Consider the following 22339-nt stretch of genomic DNA (forward strand, 5'->3'; position numbering starts at 1 on the left):
TATTTATCTATCTATCCCATATCTATCTATCCCATATCTATCTATCTATCTATCTATCTCCTATCTATCCTGTCTATCTATTTATCTATTATCTATATATCGGATAGATATGGGATAGATAGATAAATAGATGGATAGATATGGGATAGATAGATAGATAGACAGGATAGATAGGAGATAGATATGGGATAGATAGATATGGGATCGATAGGAGATAGATAGTAGATAGATATGGGATAGATAGGAGATAGATAGATATGGGATAGATAGGAGATAGATATGGGATAGATGGATAAATAGATAGATAGATATGGGATAGATAGGAGATAGATATGGGATAGATAGATATGGGAGGGATAGGAGAGATACATAAATAGATGGATAGATAGACAGGATAGATAGGAGATAGATATGGGATAGATAGATATGGGATAGATAGATGGATAGATAGATACGGGATAGATAGACAGGATAGATAGGAGATAGATAGATAAATAGGAGATATGAGAGTGATAGCGTGAGAAAAAGAACAGAGTGGAAGCAAGATATATGAGGGAGAGAGATGGGAAAGTGGAGGAGAGAAAAGAGATGGTAGAATATGAGCGATAAAAAGAGAATGAGATATAGATGTTTACTTTCATAGCTATTACAACAGATGACTTACATGGTCACTGAAGAAAGATAATATAGATACTAGAAAGAAAAAGAAATGAGAGGTGGAAATAAAGACTTGAGATAGGAAGATAGCGATTAAAGAGTGATTAGAGAGTAATGAGAGAGCGACATAAGAGTGATGAGACAACAGTAATGAGAGAGTGATATAAAAGTGATGAGACAATAATTTTTTTATTATTATTTATATAGCACCATTGATTCCATGGTGCTGTACATGAGAAGGGGTTACATACAAATGACATATCACTTACAGTAAACAAACTAACAATGACAGACTGATACAGAGGGGAGAGGACCCTGCCCTTTCGGGCTTACATTCTACAGGATGGTGGGGAAGGAGACAGTAGGCTGTGGGGTTGCAGCAGTTCCGGTGTTGGTTGAGGTGATATCTCCGTAGTGGTGAGGAGGTAGTGGGGTCATTGCAGGCTGTAGGCTTTCTTGAAGAGGTGGGTTTTCAGGTTCCGTCTGAAGGATCCAAATGTGGTTGATAGTCGGACTTGTTGGGGCAAAGAATTCCAGAGGATGGGGGCTATTCGGGAGAAGTCTTGGAAGCGGTTGGGTGAGGAGCGAATAAGTGTGGAGGAGAGAAGGAGGTCTTGGGAGGACCGGAGATTACGTGAGGGAAGGTATCGGGAGATTAGTTCAGAGACATATGGGGGGGAGACAGGTTATAGATGGCCTTGTAGGTCAGTATTCGTAATTTGAACTGGATACGCTGAGGGAATGGGAGCCAATGAAGAGATTTGCAGAGGGGAGAAGCAGAGGAGTAGCGAGGAGAGAGATGAATTAGTCAGGCAGCAGAGTTAAGGATGGACTGGATAGGTGCGAGGGTGTTAGCAGGGAGACCACAGAAAAGGGATGTTGCAGTAGTCGAGGCGGGTGGTGATGAGGGCATGCACAAGCATTTTAGTAGATTGAGGGTTGAGGAAAGGACGGATTCTGGAAATATTTTTGAGCTGGAGGCGACAGGAGGTGGAGAGAGCTTGGATGTGCGGTTTGAAGGACAGGGCAGAGTCAAAGGTTACTCCGAGGCAGCGGACTTCTGGTACTGGGGAAAGTGTGATGTCATTAATTGTTGTGATGTCACAATAATGAGAGCGATATAAGAGTGACGAGAGTAATGAGAGCGATATAGGAGAGTGATGAGAGAGTAATGAGAGAGCGCTATAAGTGATACAGGAGCAAGAGATATGATAGACAGTGAAATCAATATGGGATAGATAGCTGTGAATCATAATATCCATCTACCATTGACCAAAACAGATGATGTCCATGGTCAATGAAGAAAGACAGTGGAGGAGGATATAGCTCAGACTGCAAATGGACACACTGATCATATTCGGATGGAATAAAACAAGATCTGGGATGAAGGGGGTATGAATAACAACAAAAGATAAAATGCAATGTGGGCAAGAGGCTGATCGTAATACTGACAAAGAAGGATGCACAGGGTTAATAATACATGACATGACGGAAGACTCCTTGGAGAGATAGTAGTTAGTGCATCCAAGAAATGACACTGAATATTCAGGCAAAAGCCAAAGACTATTGATAAGCAGGAAGGTAACGTGAATGAATCACAAGGGACAAGGAATGTCCCTTGTGCCGGGATATGGCGGCATATGGCCGCACCACGCACGTACCTCCCTCCTCACAACGAAGACAACATTCATTCCACAGTGCATCCGCAGCCGGGAGGACATCCCAGCAGAAAGCGGCCATTAATGTCTTATTATCTCATATATCATTATACGGTCATTTGACAATTATCTGTTCTTCAGGTTAATGATTCCAGAGATGCTGGGGTTAAACGATAAGCTGTCACTATCTCCAGTTTTATCAGATGTGAAGGCACAGAAGTCCCACATTACCACATGTTTATTTGCAGTATTGTTGGCTATGAGCTATTATTCTCTGTTATCAACCCTTTCAGGCTGGGAAAGTGCAGACTGTAGCTGGCTGACAAGAAGCCATCCCTGCCTGTATAATAACTAGTTATCCCCCAGTTCTGCACTTCAGCTGATATAAGGGGCATGCATTGCGTGTGTGACCAGAGGGACCACATAATGACCAGCACAGTCCTAACCAGGAGGTTCAGGACCACAGACAGCTCAGCAGTCATTGCAGCATCATCCTGCGGCTCAGTTCCTGCTGTGCTAGGCGAATTCCTAGAAATGGCCGGCTGTGACATTGGGATAGACGCAAGTACTTTGGGATAGGTCAGACTTGTGTCTCTCACAGATACAGCATCCTAATGAGCAAACACACAAACCAATCTGAGCGTTGATTGGAGACGTTGAAGGTCGGTGGAGGTAATGGCTCCAAGATATCCATGGGAGGACAAGTAGTCAAAGGAGGACTTACAGCATCTGTTTTCTTAAAGAGGAACCATCACCTCTCCTGACATTTCTTAGTAAATGGACATACACCTATTAAATAGTGCAACTCTTCTTCGAGCTTAATGCCACAGTGCTCATACATGGCCAGAAGGAATACCAGGGGAATAACACAGAAGCTACGGTAGGAGAGGTCCATTTATACAGACCAAATCCTGCCCGTAAACGAGCGCTTATTCACTCTATACAAGCCGATCAGGGCTGATTTATGACTCACACACGGGCTGACAAAACTGGATCGGAAAGGAACACTTCTTTTAAGGATATTCCCAAAATAATATATAGGGAATAACTTGCCGATTGCTGGGGGCCAAAGCCCAAGATCAGGGTTCTAGGAGAAAGATGCTCTGCAGCGTCACATACTGAACGGAGCAGAGGAGCACATGCATAATCTGATGATGAAACAGTGATTCTATCAAGACTACAGCAAGCAGCCCAGTAATTAACACTGGAATTGGGGTCTCTGTCTCTACATTATGCTGCGCTCAGATTTGGTGGCAGATTCCCTTTTTATGGCGAGATGATTTTGATGCGTGTGCAGAATAGTGGTCCTTTAACACCTTAATGATCACAAGTACTTTTACTGATGAAAGGAATCAGAATAGTAAACGCAGAGGGGGTCAGCAGTATACTGATCGTGGACATTTGACCCACTAATTGCTGATGCAATAGCGCAAGCAGCATCTAGAAATTTGACAAAATTTCTCGTATTTTCACAAATAAACGCAAAACATTTTTAACTAAATCTACCACTAACATAAAATACAAAAAGTGTCATAAAATAATTTCAGAATTACCGGGATAAGTATTACTACAAAGTGACAGGTCAGACGGAAAAACTGGGCTTGGTCACTAAGGTATTACATGTTTTTAACCATTTGCTGTTTTCTTGTCTATTGCAGTAAATCTATAAAATGGGTCATCCAGAGCTATTCAATCCTGTGGTGCCTGACGCCAGTCTCCGCTGGCTCAGCGCGGTCATGGACTGCTCCAGCCGGTGATTATCGGCCATAATACATCGACAGAGCAGCTGCCTCTCTTCAGCTCTGCTCCGTTGGCAGGGTGTGACAGCCGATGTCATGCTGATTGATGGCCGGCTCCCGATTGAGAGCTGGCTCCGCACAGTTAGGCAATCAGCATGGCGTCAGCAGTTACACCTCATCAACAGAGCAAAGCAGAAGATGAAGAGCTGCTTTGTTGATGTGAAGCAGCAAAATCACTGAGTCGGCGCCAGGCAGAACAAGTAAGTAGTTAGCCATTACCCACCTGATCGTTTTTAGCTCAATAGGAAAAAAAAGATAGTTTGGGATAACCCCTTTAATAAAATTATATTTTACATGACACCCACTAGTGTGCATTGCTAGAATTCGTTGCTCCAGGTCATTTTTTTGGTACATGTGTAATGCTATGCAAGCATAGATGATAGGGTTTATATACAGTTAGGTCCATATATATTTGGACAGAGATAACATTTTTCTAATTTTGGTTCTAGACATTACCACAATGAATTTTAAACAAAACAATTCAGATGCAGTTGAAGTTCAGACTTTCAGCTTTCATTTGAGGGTATCCACATTAAAATTGGATGAAGGGTTTAGGAGTTTGAGCTCCTTAACATGTGCCACCCTGGTTTTAAAGGGACCAAAAGTAATTGGACAATTGACTCCAAGGCTATTTCATGGACAGGTGTGGGCAATCCCTTCGTTATGTCATTCTCAATTAAGCAGATAAAAGGCCTGGAGTTGATTTGAGGTGTGGTGCTTGCATTTGGAAGGTTTTGCTGTGAAGGAAACATGCGGTCAAAGGAGCTCTCCATGCAGGTGAAACAAGCCATCCTTAAGCTGCAAAAACAGAAAAAACCCATCCGAGAAATTGCTACAACATTAGGAGTGGCAAAACATGGATTTTTGTGAGTACTCACCGTAAAATCCTTTTCTCCGAGACGCTCATTGGGGGACACAGAGACTGTGGGTGTGTGCTTCTGCCGTCTGGAGGCTGACACTAAGTATACAAAAAAAGAGTTAGCTCCTCCTCCGCCGCATACACCCTCGCCCCCAGACCGGGCGTAACTCAGTTTAGTGCATAAGCAGTAGGAGAACGCGCCTTAAATTCAGGCAAGAAATTATACGTCTGGAAAAGGGACCACCCTGATCCTTACATAAGGATTTGTATAACTCAAAATAAGCAAAAGCCAACTGGCTAGTAGGGTGGGTGCTGTGTCCCCCAATGAGCGTCTCGGAGAAAAGGATTTTACGGTGAGTACTCACAAAAATCCATGTTTCTCCTTCGACTCATTGGGGGACACAGAGACTGTGGGACGTTCTAAAGCAGTCCCTGGGCGGGATCTTAGCTCACCCAATCCATGCTATTTTGCGCCCCCGATTAGAGGTGCGCAACTGCTGCCTGGAGAATCTTTCTTCCCAGGCTTGCATCCGAGGATGCCTGGGTATGTACGTTATAATGTTTGACAAACGTATGCAAGCTGGACCAGGTAGCTGCTTTGCACACCTGTTCCGCTGAAGCTTGGTGTCGCAGTGCCCATGAGGCACCCACTGCTCGAGCCGAGTGTGCCTTGATCCCTGCCGGAACCGGCGTGCCACTAATTTCATAAGATTCTTGGATCGTCAGGCGAACCCATCTGGCCAAAGTCGCTTTGGACGCAGCGAGCCCCTTCCGCCGCCCTTCTGGGATCACGAATAGAGAGTCTGTCCGGCGGAAAGGAGCTGTCCTTGTCACATACCTCCTAAGAGCTCTCACCAGATCCAGGGTGTGCAATGCCTTTTCTACCCTGTGCACCGGTGCCAGGCAAAACGAGGGTAAGATAATGTCTTCGTTGATATGGAATGCAGAGACAACCTTCGGCAAGAAGGGAGGAGCTGGCCTTAAAACTACCTTATCCTTATAAAAGGTCAGGAACGGCGGTTTACAAGATAAAGCCGCCAATTCCGAAACCCGCCTAATAGACGTAATAGCTACCAGAAAAACGACCTTCCTGGACAGGTAAGGTAAGGAGACTTCTTGTAACGGTTCGAAAGGAGCCTCCTGAAGGGCCCTGAGCACCAAGTTCAGGTCCCATGATTCCGTCGGCGCTTTATAGGGGGGTACTAAATGTGCGACCCCCTGCATAAACGTCCTAACCTGCCAGACCGAAGCGACCTTTCGTTGGAAAAGCACCGACAGAGCCGAGATCTGCATTCTGAGCGAACTCGGAGCCAATCCTGCGTCCAGCCCTGCCTGCAGAAAAGTCAGTACGTTGGGGATCGAAAAAACCAGAGGAGCCACTCCGCGATCTCTACACCAACGGAAAAAAACTTCCCAAGTCCGATGATATACTCTCGCCGAGGAAGGCTTTCGAGCACTCACCATCGTGGCTACCACCTCGCGCCTGAATCCTGCCTGTGTTAACAGCCAAGATTCAATGGCCACGCCGTCAAACACAGGGCCCCTAAGTTCGGATGGTAGATCGGCCCCTGGGACAGCAAGTCCGGCCGATCTGGGAGACGCCAGGGTACGTCCACCACTAGCTGAACCAGATCTGCATACCAGGCCCGCCGAGGCCAGTCTGGGGCCAGCAGAATTGCTGGAACCTTCTCTCTCCTTAACTTTCTGATGACTCTTGGAAGCAGAGGTAGCGGGGGGAACAAGTACGGGAGACGAAACTGGCTCCACGGAAGCACCAGAGCGTCTGCTGCGATTGCCTGCGGGTCGAGGGATCGAGCGACGAACCTTTGTACTTTGGCGTTCTCTCTGGATGCCATAAGGTCCACATCTGGTGTCCCCCACCGTTGGCAGATCTGTTGAAAAACCTCGGGGTGCAGGGACCATTCCCCTGCCGCGACCCTCTGTCGGCTGAGAAAATCTGCCGCCCAGTTTTCGACTCCCGGAATGTGCACCGCTGAAATTACCACGCGGTTCTTCTCTGCCCAACGCAGTACCAGCCCGACCTCGCGCATGGCTGCCTGGCTGCGCGTGCCCCCTTGATGGTTGACATATGCTACTGCTGTAGCATTGTCCGACTGAATGCGCACCGGCCGGTGTCTCAGGAAACACTGGAAATGTTGCAGGGCCAATCGTATTGCCCGTATCTCCAGAATGTTGATCGGGAGAATTATCTCCTGAATGGACCACCGCCCCTGGGCTGTGTGACTTTGGAAAACTGCTCCCCAACCATGCAGGCTTGCATCGGTCGTCACCACCAACCACTGCTCCGGGGGGAAAAGGTTTCCCCTGGACCAGAGACGAGTCGCGAGTCCACCACCGGAGCGAATGTCGGACCAGCGGAGACAACTTGCACCGATGACTGAGAGACAGCAGCCTCCGGTCCCATGCTGACAAGAGCGCATGCTGAAGCGGACGGAGATGGAACTGGGCAAACGGGATTGCCTCCATCGCCGCCACCATTCTGCCCAACACACTCATGCCGTACCGGATGGATCTGATGCCCGGCTGCAGAAGGTTCCGTACTCCTTGCTTGATTTTTCGCGCCTTGTCCTGAGGGAGGATCACCAGCCCCCGGGAGGTGTCGAAAATCATGCCTAGGAACACGATTCTTTGGGCTGGAACCAAGGACGACTTGCTCCGATTGATCAACCAGCCTAGACGGGCCAGGGTATCCAGCGTGATACTGACATTCTCCTGGCACGCCTGAAACGACGGCCCCTTTACCAACAGGTCGTCCAGGTAAGGTAGTACCGTTATGCCCCGAGCATGCAGGATGGCCATAACCACCGCCATTATCTTCGTAAAGACTCTGGGAGCAGTGGCCAGACCGAAGGGCAGAGCAACAAATTGAAAATGTCGCCCTCCGATCGCAAAACGCAGGAACCTCTGGTGTGGAGGAAAAATCGGAATGTGCAGATATGCATCCTGCACATCGATCGAGGCCAGGAACTCCCCTGGATCCATGGCTGCAATGACCGAACGGAGGGATTCCATCCGGAACCGCCTGACTCTGATGAATTTGTTTAGGATTTTTAGATCTAGTACTGGCCTTACTGTCCCGTCTTTTTTGGGGACCGAAAACAGGTTGGAGTAAAAACCTTGTGTCTCTTCGCTTTTCGGCACTGGGACAATGACCCCGTTGCGCCGTAGCGTCATTATGGCCTGTAACAAACCCTCTGCCTGCGATACTGTTCCGGAAAACCGGGAATGGAAGAATCGCCGTGGCGGGAGTCCGACAAACTCTATCTTGTACCCGGACGATATCAATTCTGCCACCCAAGCGTCGCGTGCCACTGCGACCCAAACATGGCTGAACCTTAGTAGGCGTCCGCAGGTACGGAGCGCCTCGAGTCATTTTGCTGGAGGCTTTTGGGATCTGGCCCCCCTCGTTCTGGGCAAACGGCCTCGGCCTCTGCCCAGCGGATTGGCTCTGTAAGAGGTTTGCCTTTCCCTAATCTGACCATCATTTGCGGAGGTGGATGCTCTGGCCGAAGTCCCCCTCCAGGGGTTACGAAAGGGCCGAAAACGCCTCTGTGTCTGCCTGAATGCTGGCCAAGTCCTCTGCTGCGGGAGGAAACTACTCCTCCCCCCTGTGGCTTCAGAGATAAGCTTATCAAGCCTCTCACCGAACAACCGATTGCCCTGAAAAGGCAATGAGGTCAAGGATTTTTTTGGAGATAGAATCCGCTTTCCACAATCTCAGCCATAATGCTCGCCTAACGGCGATCGCATTTGCTGCTGCCACAGCAGAACACTCGGCCGCGTCCAGAGAGGCGCTGACGAGAAAATCACTTGCCCCTGATATCTGATTTGTCACCTCCAAGACCTCCGCAGGCAGATCTCTGTTTTGGAGGGCATTATGCAGAGCGTCCGCCCATGAAACCATGGCCTTAGCCACCCAAGTAGAGGCAAAGGAGGGGGCCAGGGCCGACCCCGCTGCCTCATACACCGAGCGGGCAAGCCCCTCTATAAGGCGATCAGTTGGGTCTTTGATAGAAGAACCGCTGGGTATCGACAATAGCGATCTTGATGCCAAACGTGATACCGGTGGGTCCACTACTGGCGACTCCACCCATCCTTTATGGAGTTCAGGAGGAAACGGATACTTTGCTTGCAGCGCTTTTTGCATTGCAAAACGCTTATCCGGGTGTTCCCTATGTTTCAGGACTAGCTCCTCGAACTCCGGATGCGTGGCAAACTTTCTATGCGGTCGCCTGGTTTTCTTGAAGGAGACTTTGTAACCTGAGGCCGTGGACACATCGTCCTCGATCTCTAATGTCTGGTTGACTGCCTCAATGAGGCTGTCCACCGAGTCTTGGTATCCCAGGCTTTCTGGATTCCAGGCCTCCTCCCCCTCCTCCTCGCCCTCATCCTGCTCGCTTCCTGAGCTCGGCGACGGGGAACGAGATGCCCTAATACCCGCCGCCGAAGCCCCAGAGGGTCCGGCCGACGGGGAACGAGCTCTTTTGCTATGAGCTTGTCTGGTGCTGGAGCGGCCTCTAACGGTCGGAGGGTCCTGAGACGTGGATGAGCTGTCTTCCGCTGGCAGACCACCATCCTTGTCTCTGCCCGGGCCTCGAAGAGACTCAATTGCCCTTGTAAGGGACATCATAGAGTGTGATAAAGACACCGCCCATTCTGGGGGATCCTGACTTATAGGCTCTGCAACAATGGGGGGCTCCTGGGCTCGCTCCGACTCACAAGCTTCACAAAATTTACCCGGCTGCGCCTTAGGCAGCCTGACCCCACAGGAAACGCAAACAGCATATAGGAAAGAATGAGTTTTCCCTTTGCCAGACATATTGCAGGGTAGGGTAGGAGGAGGAGGATAACCCCTTCCTTGACCACTAGTGCGGCACTCGAAACGGGGTTGCACTCACCCACCGGTAATGTCCACTTTGCGTCTCTTCCACGGGGCGTGCGGCGTTACTCGTCGGGGCACTTGCGGCGCACTCCGGGAGATAGGCGGCGGCTTCCGGCCGCACTTCGCGAGGAAATGAGGAGGGGGAGGGAGGCGGAGCTCTCCGGTAACTGTGCGCGCCCGCCGCTCTCCGCCCCCGGAAGTTAGTGGGCGGGGCTTCCGGCTACCCCCGGAAGTCGGCGGGCGCGCGGAACTCCGGACCTCCCCATACAGCGGGGACCACAGCCGCCGCTTCTGGCCGCACTACACGTGCGGCGTTCGAGGGAGGAGGGCGGGAGCTCCCCGGTAACTGCGCGCGCCCGCCGCTCTCCGCCCCCGGAAGTTAGTGGGCGGGGCTTCCGGCTACCCCCGGAAGTCGGCGGGCGGGCGCGCGGAACTCCGGACCTCCCCATACAGCGGGGACCACAGCCGCCGCTTCTGGCCGCACTACACGTGCGGCGTTCGAGGGAGGAGGGCGGGAGCTCCCCGGTCACCATACAGCGGGGGCCGCAGCCGCACTCCACGCCCATCAACCAAGAAGGTGAGCCGGGCCGCCGTGGGTTTGTGGTGCTCTCAACCCCATCCCTGGGCAGGGAGGGGGAGGCTACCCGGTCTTCAACGCTTCTATCCCTTGGCTCACCTGCGCCTCCAGGACCACCCCTGGTCTCCTACCTAGGGGTGGTAGGGGCATTAATGCATTCCCACGTTGCAGGAGAGTAACAACGTGGAGGATCACTCACACGTGCTCGCCCGCTGGGGTTCATGGGGAACCGAATCCTCTTATCAGGATGCGTTCCACCTCTTTAAAAAATAACAAAGAAAAATGGTTGTCTGGGGAAAAGTCCCAGATGTGTCCCTCGGTGCGGGAGAGAAAAAACGTGGAGGGTTACTCACACGTGGTCGCCCGTTGATGATTTGGGGAGATCGGACCCTCTCTATAGGATCCGTCGCCCCTATCTTATCTTCATAGAAAGAGACCAAAAAAAAAAAAAAAAATCTAGTCTGGAGCTCCAGACTGCGTGTGCCTCCATCAGACACTAAGCAAAAAACTGAGTTACGCCCGGTCTGGGGGCGAGGGTGTATGCGGCGGAGGAGGAGCTAACTCTTTTTTTGTATACTTAGTGTCAGCCTCCAGACGGCAGAAGCACACACCCACAGTCTCTGTGTCCCCCAATGAGTCGAAGGAGAAATCTACAGTTTGGTACATCCTGAGAAAGAAAGCACTGGTGAACTCATCAATGCAAAAAGACCTGGGCGCCCACAGAAGACAACAATGGTGGATGATCGCAGAATAATCTCCATGGTGAAGTGAAGCCCCTTCACAACAGCCAACCAAGTGAACAACACTCTCCAGGAGGTAGGCGTATCAATATCCAAATCTACCATAAAGAGAAGACTGCATGAAAGTAAATACAGAGGGTTCACTGCACGGTGCAAGCCACTCATAAGCATCAAGAATAAAAAGGCTAGACTGGACTTTGAAAAACATCTAAAAAAGCCAGCACAGTTCTGGAAGAACATTCTTTGGACAAATGAAACCAAGATCAACCTCTACCAGAATGATGGAAAGAGAAAAGTATGGCGAAGGCGTGGTACAGCTCATGATCCAAAGCATACCACATCATCTGTAAAACACGGCGGAGGCAGTGTGATGGCTTGGGCATGCATGGCTGCCAGTGGCACTGGGTCACTAGTGTTTATTTATGATGTGACACAGGACAGGAGCAGCCGAATGAATTCTGAGGTATTCAGAGTCATACTGTGTGCTCAGATCCAGCCAAATGCAGCCAAACTGATTGGTTGTCGTTTCATACTACAGCTGGACAATGACCCAAAACATAAAGCCAAAGCAACCCAGGGGTTTATTAAAGCAAAGAAGTGGAATATTCTTGAATGGCCAAGTCAGTCACCTGATCTCAACCCAATTGAGCATGCATTTCACTTGTTAAAGACTAAACGTCAGACAGAAAGGCCCACAAACAAATAGCATCTGAAAACCACCGCAGTGAAGGCCTGACAGAGCATCAAAAAGGAGGAAACACAGCGTCTGGTGATGTCATGAGTTCAAGACTTCAGGCAGTCATCGCCAACAAAGGGTTTTCAACCAAGTACTAGAAATGAACATTTTATTTACAATTATTTAATGTGTGCAATTACTTTTGGTCCCTTTAAAAACAGGGTGGCACATGTTAAGGAGCTGAAACTCCTAAACCCTTCATCCAATTTTAATGTGGATACCCTCAAATGAAAGCTGAAAGTCTGAACTTCAACTGCATCTGAACTGTCTTGTTTAAAATTCATTGTGGTAATGTCTAGAAACAAAATTAGAAAAATGTTGTCTCTGTCCAAATATATATGGACCTAACTGTGTATATATATATATATATATATATATATATATATATATATATATATATATATATATATGGATTGTGCCTGTGGATTAGCTACATAAAGGACCGCACTCCTTTGAAAAAAGGGAATGACAACACGCTTTAGTCATTTTATTTAAATATATGGGGAAGTAACACAGGAACGCCACATTGCAGGATAGTTGTTTCATGGGGAATACAAGGATTTATAAGCAGACACGTCATGACAGATGATATCTTTTTAGTTAAAAAAAAAAAGCAAAATATCTCCAAATGACGGTGACAGCTCAGATCAGATGAATCAATGCAGATGTAGAGCAGCAAATATAAAGAAAATGTCAAAACCGGATTTATATGCTTAACAAAAGCTAATCTACAGATCCAGGAACAAGAACTGGAGAGGAGATCACCTTGCCCGGCCGTTCCCGAGTTTCACAGTTTTTGCAGATCCATCTGCTGCCCGCAAACCGCTCAACACAAGATCCACATGGGCACTGCCATATGTCGGTGACTGATGGCATTAGTGGGCACCACGTGAGAGCTGCCGCAGTGTTACACCCACACTCACCTCATCAGAAAGGAGGTCTTCGGATTAAAGGTTATAATGTCTCAGAGTACTGCAGCTCTCTTGAAAAGCGATGTGAAAGGGAAACATTATATAGGTCTCATAACAAATATTCCCAATGAGAGACGTTGAAAGATACATGTTGAATAAAGCGTTAATCTTTATTTTACAGTTCTGCTTCCAGCAAGCTAGAGATGCTCTTGAGAACCCGTATTGGCATTAGTAAGCTTAAAAAGAGAATTCTGTCATAGAGACTTTGTTACCTCACCTGAGAGTAGACTTAAAGAGTAACCGGCAACTTACATTTTATTTCCTAAATTAATACTACACATGAAAATAAGAGATTTTGTAATATATCTTATCACAGAAATCTGCTTCTTTCATTGCTCAGACTTGATCAGTCATTTCTCAGAATTCTCAATTCTCAGTGAAGACAGACTTTCCGATTACTGAGATAGGAGATGGCAGCTGATACATATACACTTCTGTCTAGAAAGAAGAGTGAGGAGCTGTGATCCCGTGCTGTCCTGTGTGTATCCTCGCTTTTGCTTCCTCCCCTGCCCAGGAGCTGTGGTATGATCAGACCATGTCCCTGCACGGTCAGACACAGCCATTATACAGCACAAAGAATGGGTACGTATGCAAGATTATCTCAACACAGGAACATTTATTTATTTTTTTTACACTCAGTCATGGAATTATTATTCCAGTATCCATTTATTATGTTTTTGTTTGTGGGAAAACCCCTTTAACTATCTATTGGAGAAATTTACGCATATGCACCACGGCTCCGTTTTAATGGAGACACAGGACCCCAGTAAAACATTTTGCTGGTGCGATTAAACCTCTCATTATTAATTTTAACCCCTTAGTGACGGAGCCAATTTTTTGAAATCTGACCAGTGTCACTTTATGTGGTAATAACTCCGGAACGTTTCAACAAATCCCAGTGATTTTGAGACTGTTTTTTTTGCGACACATTGTACTTTATGATAATGGTAAATTTAGGTTGATATGTTTTGTGTTTATTTATAAAAAAACATCAGAAATTTGAGAAAAATGTTAAAAAATTGGCAATTTTCAAACTTTGAATGAATATCCCTTTAATCAAGATAGTCCTACCACACAAAAACATTCATAAATAACATTTCCCACATGTCTGCTTTACAGCAGCACCATTTGTAAAATGTTCTTTTATTTTGTTAGAATTTTAGCAGGTTTAAAAACGTAGCAGTAATTTTTCAAGGAAATTTATAAAATTTATTTTTTTAGGGACCTATCATGTTTGAAGTGACTTTAGGGGCCCTATATATTGGGAAACCCCAAAAAATTATACTAGTATAAAACAGCACCCCCTGACATATTGAAAACTGCAGTCAGGTAGTTTATTAACCCTTCAGGTGATTTTCAGGAATTAATGCAAAGTGGCATGACAGAAATGAAAATGTGTATTTTTACCACCTAAATGCCGCTAATTTCTGAACAGGTTACAACAGCTGCCAGACTCTAAGGCCGCTATTTGGTCGTGAATTGCCATGGCAAACATCAGGACCATACAGTCATGATCTGAGGTCACCAATTATGATAAAGTGGAAGCCCTCACACTCTGTTAACCACTTATATGATGTAGTCACTATTGACAGCAGCATCTAAGAGGTTAAACAGATTTGGACAGTGCAAACACTGATCGTGGCTAATGCAGCACGTTTTCAGCTATAGTGGACAGCAGACAGCTGCTGGATTGTCACCTGTATGGGGATGCTATTCTCTTATATCTCAGGTCAGATAAAAGACGTATTGGCGGTCATTAAGAGGTTAACCAGAAAACTGCTCCTCGGACACAATGTTAATGGTAGTCTCTTGTCTAGGGACGGTTATTGTGCTGCCATATGGTGCACACAAAGCTGAGAATACAGCTACTATACAATACTCCAGAGAGGATCTATTTAATCCATAAAAAAACTCACACTCCCCCCAACCACTAACAGGCTAATAAAATATCAGCATAAAGCCAAGGGAGCCGGGCATCAGAGAGCGATTATTCATAGAACCCACAGACATAGTTAATTCCCCAGCGCCTCAATTATTCCGTGCACGGCCGGAAACTGCCTTCTGGTTCAGGCAAAGAACGCAGGATTAATGCAAGGGAGCTATCAAATGACTGACAATTCTCTGCGCTATTAAAGCCATAGAAAGCATATGTGTGACATGTAAATGGCTGTACGCCATTCCCCGCCGAGGTACGCACCAACACTATTAGCTAGAAAAGAGCATGCAAATCTTACCACAATCAGACTCCAGCAGAGGCCAAAGTTTTAGTTCTGTGGATCTATGGAGGATTGCCGCCTGTATTTCATATCTCTGGACCCCTGATCATGTCCCTGTTCCTCCCATTCAATTCTAAGGACGCTTACCGAAACATGACCATCCGCAACCAGGAAGCTGCAAATAACTGGCCTAGAAGGGGACCCGCTTTTATCCAATTGTTGGCAGGCACAGAAGTGTGACCACCACACTGCACCATAGATGTAGAGAAAGACACGGACCGCACAGCCAAAAATCATACACTAATCTAATGCTGCTAGGCAAAAATGTACAAAACAGAACAAGACGATCTTTGCTTAACATTCTGATCAGATTTATGAAGCCCACTGCCAAGTCATGGTGACCCTAACTTTTTACCCACTGAGGGGTTCGCCATGACACTGTGCCTGTGGGATGACATAGCCTGGAGCAATGGTTGCTCAGCCTTTGCAGCATGGGTGCTGTGGTGCACCAAATCGCCCACCCCGCTGGTACACTGCCGTAGCGACGGTGGTAGTGCATGGCGCCACTCCTGTACTGTAAGCCTTTAAAAAGTTAGGGAATCACAGAGGTTTGCCGATACATGACAATGGGCTTCGTACTGTCTGATGAGAATGTTAACCTAAGAACTTCATAGGCTATGTTCACACATTACGTTTTTGCTGCATGTTTTTCTGTAGGCAAAGCTGCTCTGTTGGCAGTAAAGAAGCCGCTTACAAAAATCAGTGTTTTTTTGCCTCTTGTGCATGCTGATAAAAGTTTAGTGCCTCCTTTTGCCTAGTGGTAGTAGATCAGCATATGATTTTTGGATGTGCGGTCCATTTCTTTTGGTATGGGTATAGGACCACCAAATTGTGCAGATATGCTTTAAAATGTCCAAGGAAGGGAATACCCCCCTGAGGTATCATTTTATTTTCTGCATGGGATACAATTTACATTGCTGTAAATATCATGTATACTTAAATGCAACCCGTCAGCACTTTTTTTTTTTTTTTTTTTTTTTTTACACATAAGTAGTGGTTTGGCTGCTTAGGCCTGTTTCACACTTCCGTTTTTTCAAATCCGTCAAAATCCGTTGTTTTCCGTAAAAAAACGGATCCGCCATTTTTTGCAGGATCCGTTTTTTTTGTCCCATAGACTTCCATTACGGTTACCGCGGATCCGTCAAAAAAACGGAAACGGATCCGTTTGGCGGACACAAAAACGGAAGTGTGAAACAGGCCTTAGGCATTTTTACTCGGACTGGCCCATAGGGTAACAGGGGAATCCCCCGGTGGGCCCCTGTGCACATCTGGGCCACCAGCCCCACTGTATGGGCAGTACTTGTCATAATTCACTTGATTCACTCTGAACAGAAAAAGTAGCTTCTCATCATTCATCAACCAAACTACCCATATTATTGTTATATAGCGATATAGGTAAATTTGTGAATGAGGATAGTGTAATATTTGTATGCAGGTGAAAAGAGGGCCCCCCAAAGTCAGTATTACTGATGGGCCTTGGCACCCCAGTCCGATACTGTTTGTACCCCAATAAAAAATCATGTCTTTTTGTAGAGATGTGATGTTCTAGTCATAACAAAGGCAGTATAGGAGCCATATGCAATTAGGTTGCCAGGCCACTGGATGCGTGTCCATGTCCAGAGTTTGATTCTAGCACATGGACATGACCCCACTGCACTTCCATCCAGATTTCAATATGGATTATATAAGACTTATGACTGGTGCATCAGATCTCAAAAGAAAAGTATAAATTCTAATGTTGCACAAAAATGGCTATAATATTTTTCGATACAAACATGTATTGATAGGATCTCTCTAAAGTTTCACTCTCGATTCTTAAAGAGTTTGTTCGGTATTTCTTATATACATACAAGTCACTGAGAGATGCTGCTGTATGCCGCTGGGATAGTTGCTGAGCCTACGCTCAGTCACTTAACAAGTATTGTGAAGGTGTCCTATTCTTTTCTAATAAGACGCGTGCACATTATATGCTGAGGGTCCAAAACTTGAGTTAGCAGCTGTCAGGCTCAACCTGCAGCAGCGTCACTACATGCTCAAGGTGGAAACAAGAAGCAATGCACAATCCCCTTAAGAGGTGTATGCCGGTGTCCAATCACACTTTTGCTGTGAATGAGCTATGGAAACATATAAGAAGATTCTCCAGTTTCTATAGCTGCCATTCATTTCAATGGAAAGTAACAAGGAGACTGAATCACCCTCCTCCTCCTTATTCAGAGTGGTTTAAGCAAGAGACCTCCACCGATCACATACAGAGCACGTGAAGAACTTAACATACTCAAAATCCATTTCTTAAAGGGAACCTGTCACCTTGTTTTTCAGCTATAAGCTACGGCCTTCTATAATGCTGTAAATAAGCCCCCATTCTAACCTGAAAGATAAGAAAAACAAGTCTTATTATACTCACCCGGTGGCGGTCCGGTCCAATGCGTGTCGCAGGTCCGGGGCCTCCCATCTTCCAGCGATGTCGTCATCTTCCTTGCTTCGTGTCGTTGCTCCTGCGCAGGCGTACTGATCTGCCCTGTTGAGGGCAGAGCCAAGTACTGCAGTGCGCAGGCGCCAGGAAGGGTCAGAGAGGCCCTGCGCACTGCAGTACTTGGCTCTGCCCTCAACAGGGCAGATCAGTACGCCTGCGCAGGAGCAACGACACGAAGCAAGGAAGATGACAAGATCGCTGGAAGATGGGAGGCCCCGGACCTGTGACACGCTTTGGACCGGACCGCCACCGGGTGAGTATAATAAGACTTGTTTTTCTTATCTTTCAGGTTAGATTGGGGGCTTATTTACAGCATTATAGAAGTCTGTAGATAAGCCCGAAAGGCAGTGGCCGCAGATTATAGCTGAAAAATGAGGTGACAGGTTGCCTTTAACTCTTCTTTCATATCACAGCTGCAGACTGATAAGTAACATTCATATAGCTGATTGACGCTCTCTTTCAACATTGTATGCCACCAATGAGCCGGTATATGAGTCAAATAAAAGTGAAACCATTGTAGTAAAGTGACCAGCACCCTGTGCATCCTCATTAGAGATGGTGGGATTACCCTCTCGGACACTTCATTGTCTGTGGCTGCTGAATGGGAGCCATGAAAACCTCCTCCTAAGGGACAGAATTTACAGCTCCTAGCCAGCTTGGCACGACATCATCAATGCGGCATGATGCATATGTGAGGTCCAGGCCTGCTACTCGAAAGAAAAGCCGCAGGTGCAGTAACTTAGGAGACAGTTCTCAGAACTCATCAGCGACACATTACTGACAATGGACCCAGTCCTGCAAATTGATTCGCACCAACTCTATGTGCCTCATTACTGAGGACCATAATTATCCACATGTTACGTCCCAAGGTTCACAGCCCTCAGGTATTGTGAGGAGCCATGGGAGAACTTCCTTACCTTCCACATCCTGGCCGATGGACAGACCAGCCCATTTTCTCTATAAAAAGCAAAACCAATAAGTTAGTAGCCATAAAATACAGTAATTGCTACAGTAACAACATAAAAGGTGGTGAATACTAGTATTTTATAACTTTAAAGAATGTCCTAAATTGGTGAGAAGAAAAAAACTCAACCTAAACCTGATCGATTCAGTACAAGGGCCTACTGACTCTACCTCAATAGATGACATCAGAGGAGAGAAGGTTCAGAAACTTAAATATGTCGACCCGTGGATGTGGAGCTAACTTGTCACTAGGGGTGTCTGGCCATGGCTTTCTCCCTTCATGGAAAATACATGCATGCTTGACCAAACAGTACGAGGAGAGGGTTGTTAAAACCTTAAGAACACAGCAATGTTTAAAAAAAAAAAAGTCACTAACTTTCCATACCGTCATAAGTAAATCAAGGAATTTTTTTGTAAATAATCTGGACGATCAGTTTTCGTACGCTCTAGTAGTCACTATGTATGTTCCTTGCTTGGCGGAGTCTGTTCGACCATGTATTGCATTTCTAAGGCTGCCATATAATTTGGCATCAGCAGCATCCTCAACGATAGCAGCCAATCATGGGGTAAAAAGCTCAGCAGTCTGACCACAACCTTCACATTTCGTTAGATGATACCGCATGCTGTGGACAATTTTAGTGACGGGGTGTTACTTTAAGGGGTTGTCTCAACATCCCTGTAAAAATGCAAAGTGCTAGCAAAAACTTGCAATTTTAATAGTATTAAACAATCCTCTAGGTTCTCAAGAATAGAGGGACTTTTCAGTTTACTGTTTAATGCTTGCTGACTAGGTTACCAGCCACCGTCCAGCAGCACAGCCGGGCATGCACGCTGCTCAAGTGTCTTACCTGAGGGAGGCTGAAAGCGATATTGCCTGGCAGGACAGTGTGGTGAGTCTTCACGGTGAAGATATACCGATGGTTTGGTGACGTCCTTACAACAACATGCCTAGAAAAAGATGATGAGCGCGTGTGAACATCAAGATCGCTGCATTTGAAGGTCATGTGCTTGGTTAACTAGATTATCAGCCAATCTTGTAATAGGGCATATACAGTGGGGCAAAAAAGTATTTAGTCAGTCAGCAATAGTGCAAGTTCCACCACTTAAAAAGATGAGAGGCGTCTGTAATTTACATCATAGGTAGACCTCAACTATGGGAGACAAACTGAGAAAAAAAAATCCAGAAAATCACATTGTCTGTTTTTTTTTCCTTTTATTTGCATATTATGGTGGAAAATAAGTATTTGGTCAGAAACAAAATTTCATCTCAATACTTTGTGATATATCCTTTGTTGGCGATGACAGAGGTCAAACGTTTTCTGTAAGTCTTCACAAGGTTGCCACACACTGTTGTTGGTATGTTGGCCCATTCCTCCATGCAGATCTCCTCTAGAGCAGTGATGTTTTTGGCTTTTCGCTTGGCAACACGGACTTTCAACTCCCTCCAAAGGTTTTCTATAGGGTTGAGATCTGGAGACTGGCTAGGCCACTCCAGGACCTTGAAATGCTTTTTACGAAGCCACTCCTTCATTGCCCTGGCGGTGTGCTTTGGATCATTGTCATGTTGAAAGACCCAGCCACGTTTCATCATCAATGCCCTTGCTGATGGAAGGTTTGCACTCAAAATCTCACGATACATGGCCCCATTCATTCTTTCATGTACCCGGATCAGTCGTCCTGGCCCCTTTGCAGAGAAACAGCCCCAAAACATGATGTTTCCACCACCATGCTTTACAGTAGGTATGGTGTTTGATGGATGCAACTCAGTATTCTTTTTCCTCCAAACACGACAAGTTGTGTTTCTACCAAACAGTTCCAGTTTGGTTTCATCAGGCCATTCTCCCAAAACTCCTCTGGATCATCCAAATGCTCTCTAGCAAACTTCAGACGGGCCCGGACATGTACAGGCTTAAGCAGTGGGACACGTCTGGCACTGCAGGATCTGAGTCCATGGTGGCGTAGTGTGTTACTTATGGTAGGCCTTGTTACATTGGTCCCAGCTCTCTGCAGTTCATTCACTATGTCCCCCCGCGTGGTTCTGGGATTTTTGCTCACTGTTCTTGTGATCATTCTGACCCCACGGGGTGGGATTTTGCGTGGAGCACCAGATCGAGGGAGATTATCAGTGGTCTTGTATGTCTTCCATTTTCTAATTATTGCTCCCACAGTTGATTTCTTCACTCCAAGCTGGTTGGCTATTGCAGATTCAGTCTTCCCAGCCTGGTGCAGGGCTACAATTTTGTTTCTGGTGTCCTTTGACAGCTCTTTGGTCTTCACCATAGTGGAGTTTGGAGTCAGACTGTTTGAGGGTGTGCACAGGTGTCTTTTTATACTGATAACAAGTTTGAACAGGTGCCATTACTACAGGTAATGAGTGGAGGAAAGAGGAGACTCTTAAAGAAGTTACAGGTCTGTGAGAGCCAGAAATCTTGATTGCTTGTTTCTGACCAAATACTTATTTTCCACCATAATATGCAAATAAAATGAAAAAAAAAACAGACAATGTGATTTTCTGGATTTTTTTTTCTCAGTTTGTCTCCCATAGTTGAGGTCTACCTATGATGTAAATTACAGACGCCTCTCATCTTTTTAAGTGGTGGAACTTGCACTATTGCTGACTGACTAAATACTTTTTTGCCCCACTGTAAATAGAAGAGATGGTACAGTACAGGTGGTGAACCAGGCCTCAGATACATTCCTTGGTTCCATCAGAACACAACCTGTCACCGGCTCATGGCCAACATTGGCTGAAGGAAATATAGGCCACAAAAAGAGGTAGCATTAGGGTGGAGGTGTCCGCACTGACTTGATCTACTGAAACCCATAAGAGCCATGGAAGTTTCTGCAGTAGAACATCTAGAAGGGACATATTAAAAACCAGAATAAAAGGAAATTTAAAAAAAAAACTAAAACTAAACAATGCGAAATTCTGTTCTTGATGATTTTAACAGTTTTCTATTTTTAGCAAGAAGTGTAGGGTTTTTTGCGCGAGTTCTCCTCCAGATGAGAAGGTGTAATTGCTGTTAAGCAGCTAATGAGTGGGGGAGGGATTTTCCATGATCAGGAATTCTCCATAATTATCATAAATTATCAATAACGCTGTTAACAGCTGAATGAAGCTCTGATCAAAGAGGATTTTCAATGAAGCCTGACGAACGCTCTACAATGCGGTATACGGTTTTGGAAAACCCAAATTTTACATACGAGAAGATGTCAATGAATAGTTGTCCGAGCCTAGAAAAAACACCATGTTTTCAAAGTAATACTATTTTATTCAATGTAATCACCTTCCAACTCTACACATTTAATGCATCAACATCAATTAAAAAGAAATTCTAAAAAAAAAAAAAAAAAAAAAAAAAAAAAAGGCAAGGCATGCAGTTCTGTAAACCAGACTCCACATCATCAATTACCGTCTCGTTTGTAGCACATTTTTGAGTTTCGGAAAGACATAATAACCAGATGGGGCCACATGAGCAGAGTATGGCGGATGATCAAGACTTTGAAGGCTGATTTCATTGAGTTTATGCATGGCAATGTGAGACTGGTTGGTGGGTGTACCTGCTGCAGTTAAGGACAGGGTTAACTTTTCTTAATCACAATTTAAAAAATGTAACACATGCACTTGCCAAAGAGAATACTTGTTTCCAAAGCAAAGGGGATTTATTTTTGTCTGCTAGAAATGTACTATATATCAATACCATCTCGGCCAATATTTGGGCAAAAA

General features: G+C 46.0%; 1 protein-coding gene across 6 annotated transcripts in view; it reads right to left on the reverse strand.

Annotated features, from left to right (window-relative positions):
• The window catches only part of NSF (N-ethylmaleimide sensitive factor, vesicle fusing ATPase), a 135204-nt gene that overhangs the window by 71736 nt on the left and 41129 nt on the right, over positions 1-22339 (reverse strand). For all 6 annotated transcript variants that reach the window (XM_073582344.1, XM_073582343.1, XM_073582346.1 and 3 more), the window contains exons 3-4: positions 19461-19560; positions 18567-18606 (exon numbers count right to left, since the gene is read on the reverse strand). In XM_073582344.1, the coding sequence (XP_073438445.1) occupies positions 18567-18606; positions 19461-19560 (140 nt within the window). The remainder of the gene's footprint in view (positions 1-18566; positions 18607-19460; positions 19561-22339) is intronic.

This window comes from Dendrobates tinctorius, unplaced genomic scaffold (assembly GCF_039654945.1).
Source record: "Dendrobates tinctorius isolate UK_male_01 unplaced genomic scaffold, ASM3965494v1 ptg000071l, whole genome shotgun sequence".
In the NCBI taxonomy this organism is placed as follows: domain Eukaryota; kingdom Metazoa; phylum Chordata; class Amphibia; order Anura; family Dendrobatidae; genus Dendrobates; species Dendrobates tinctorius.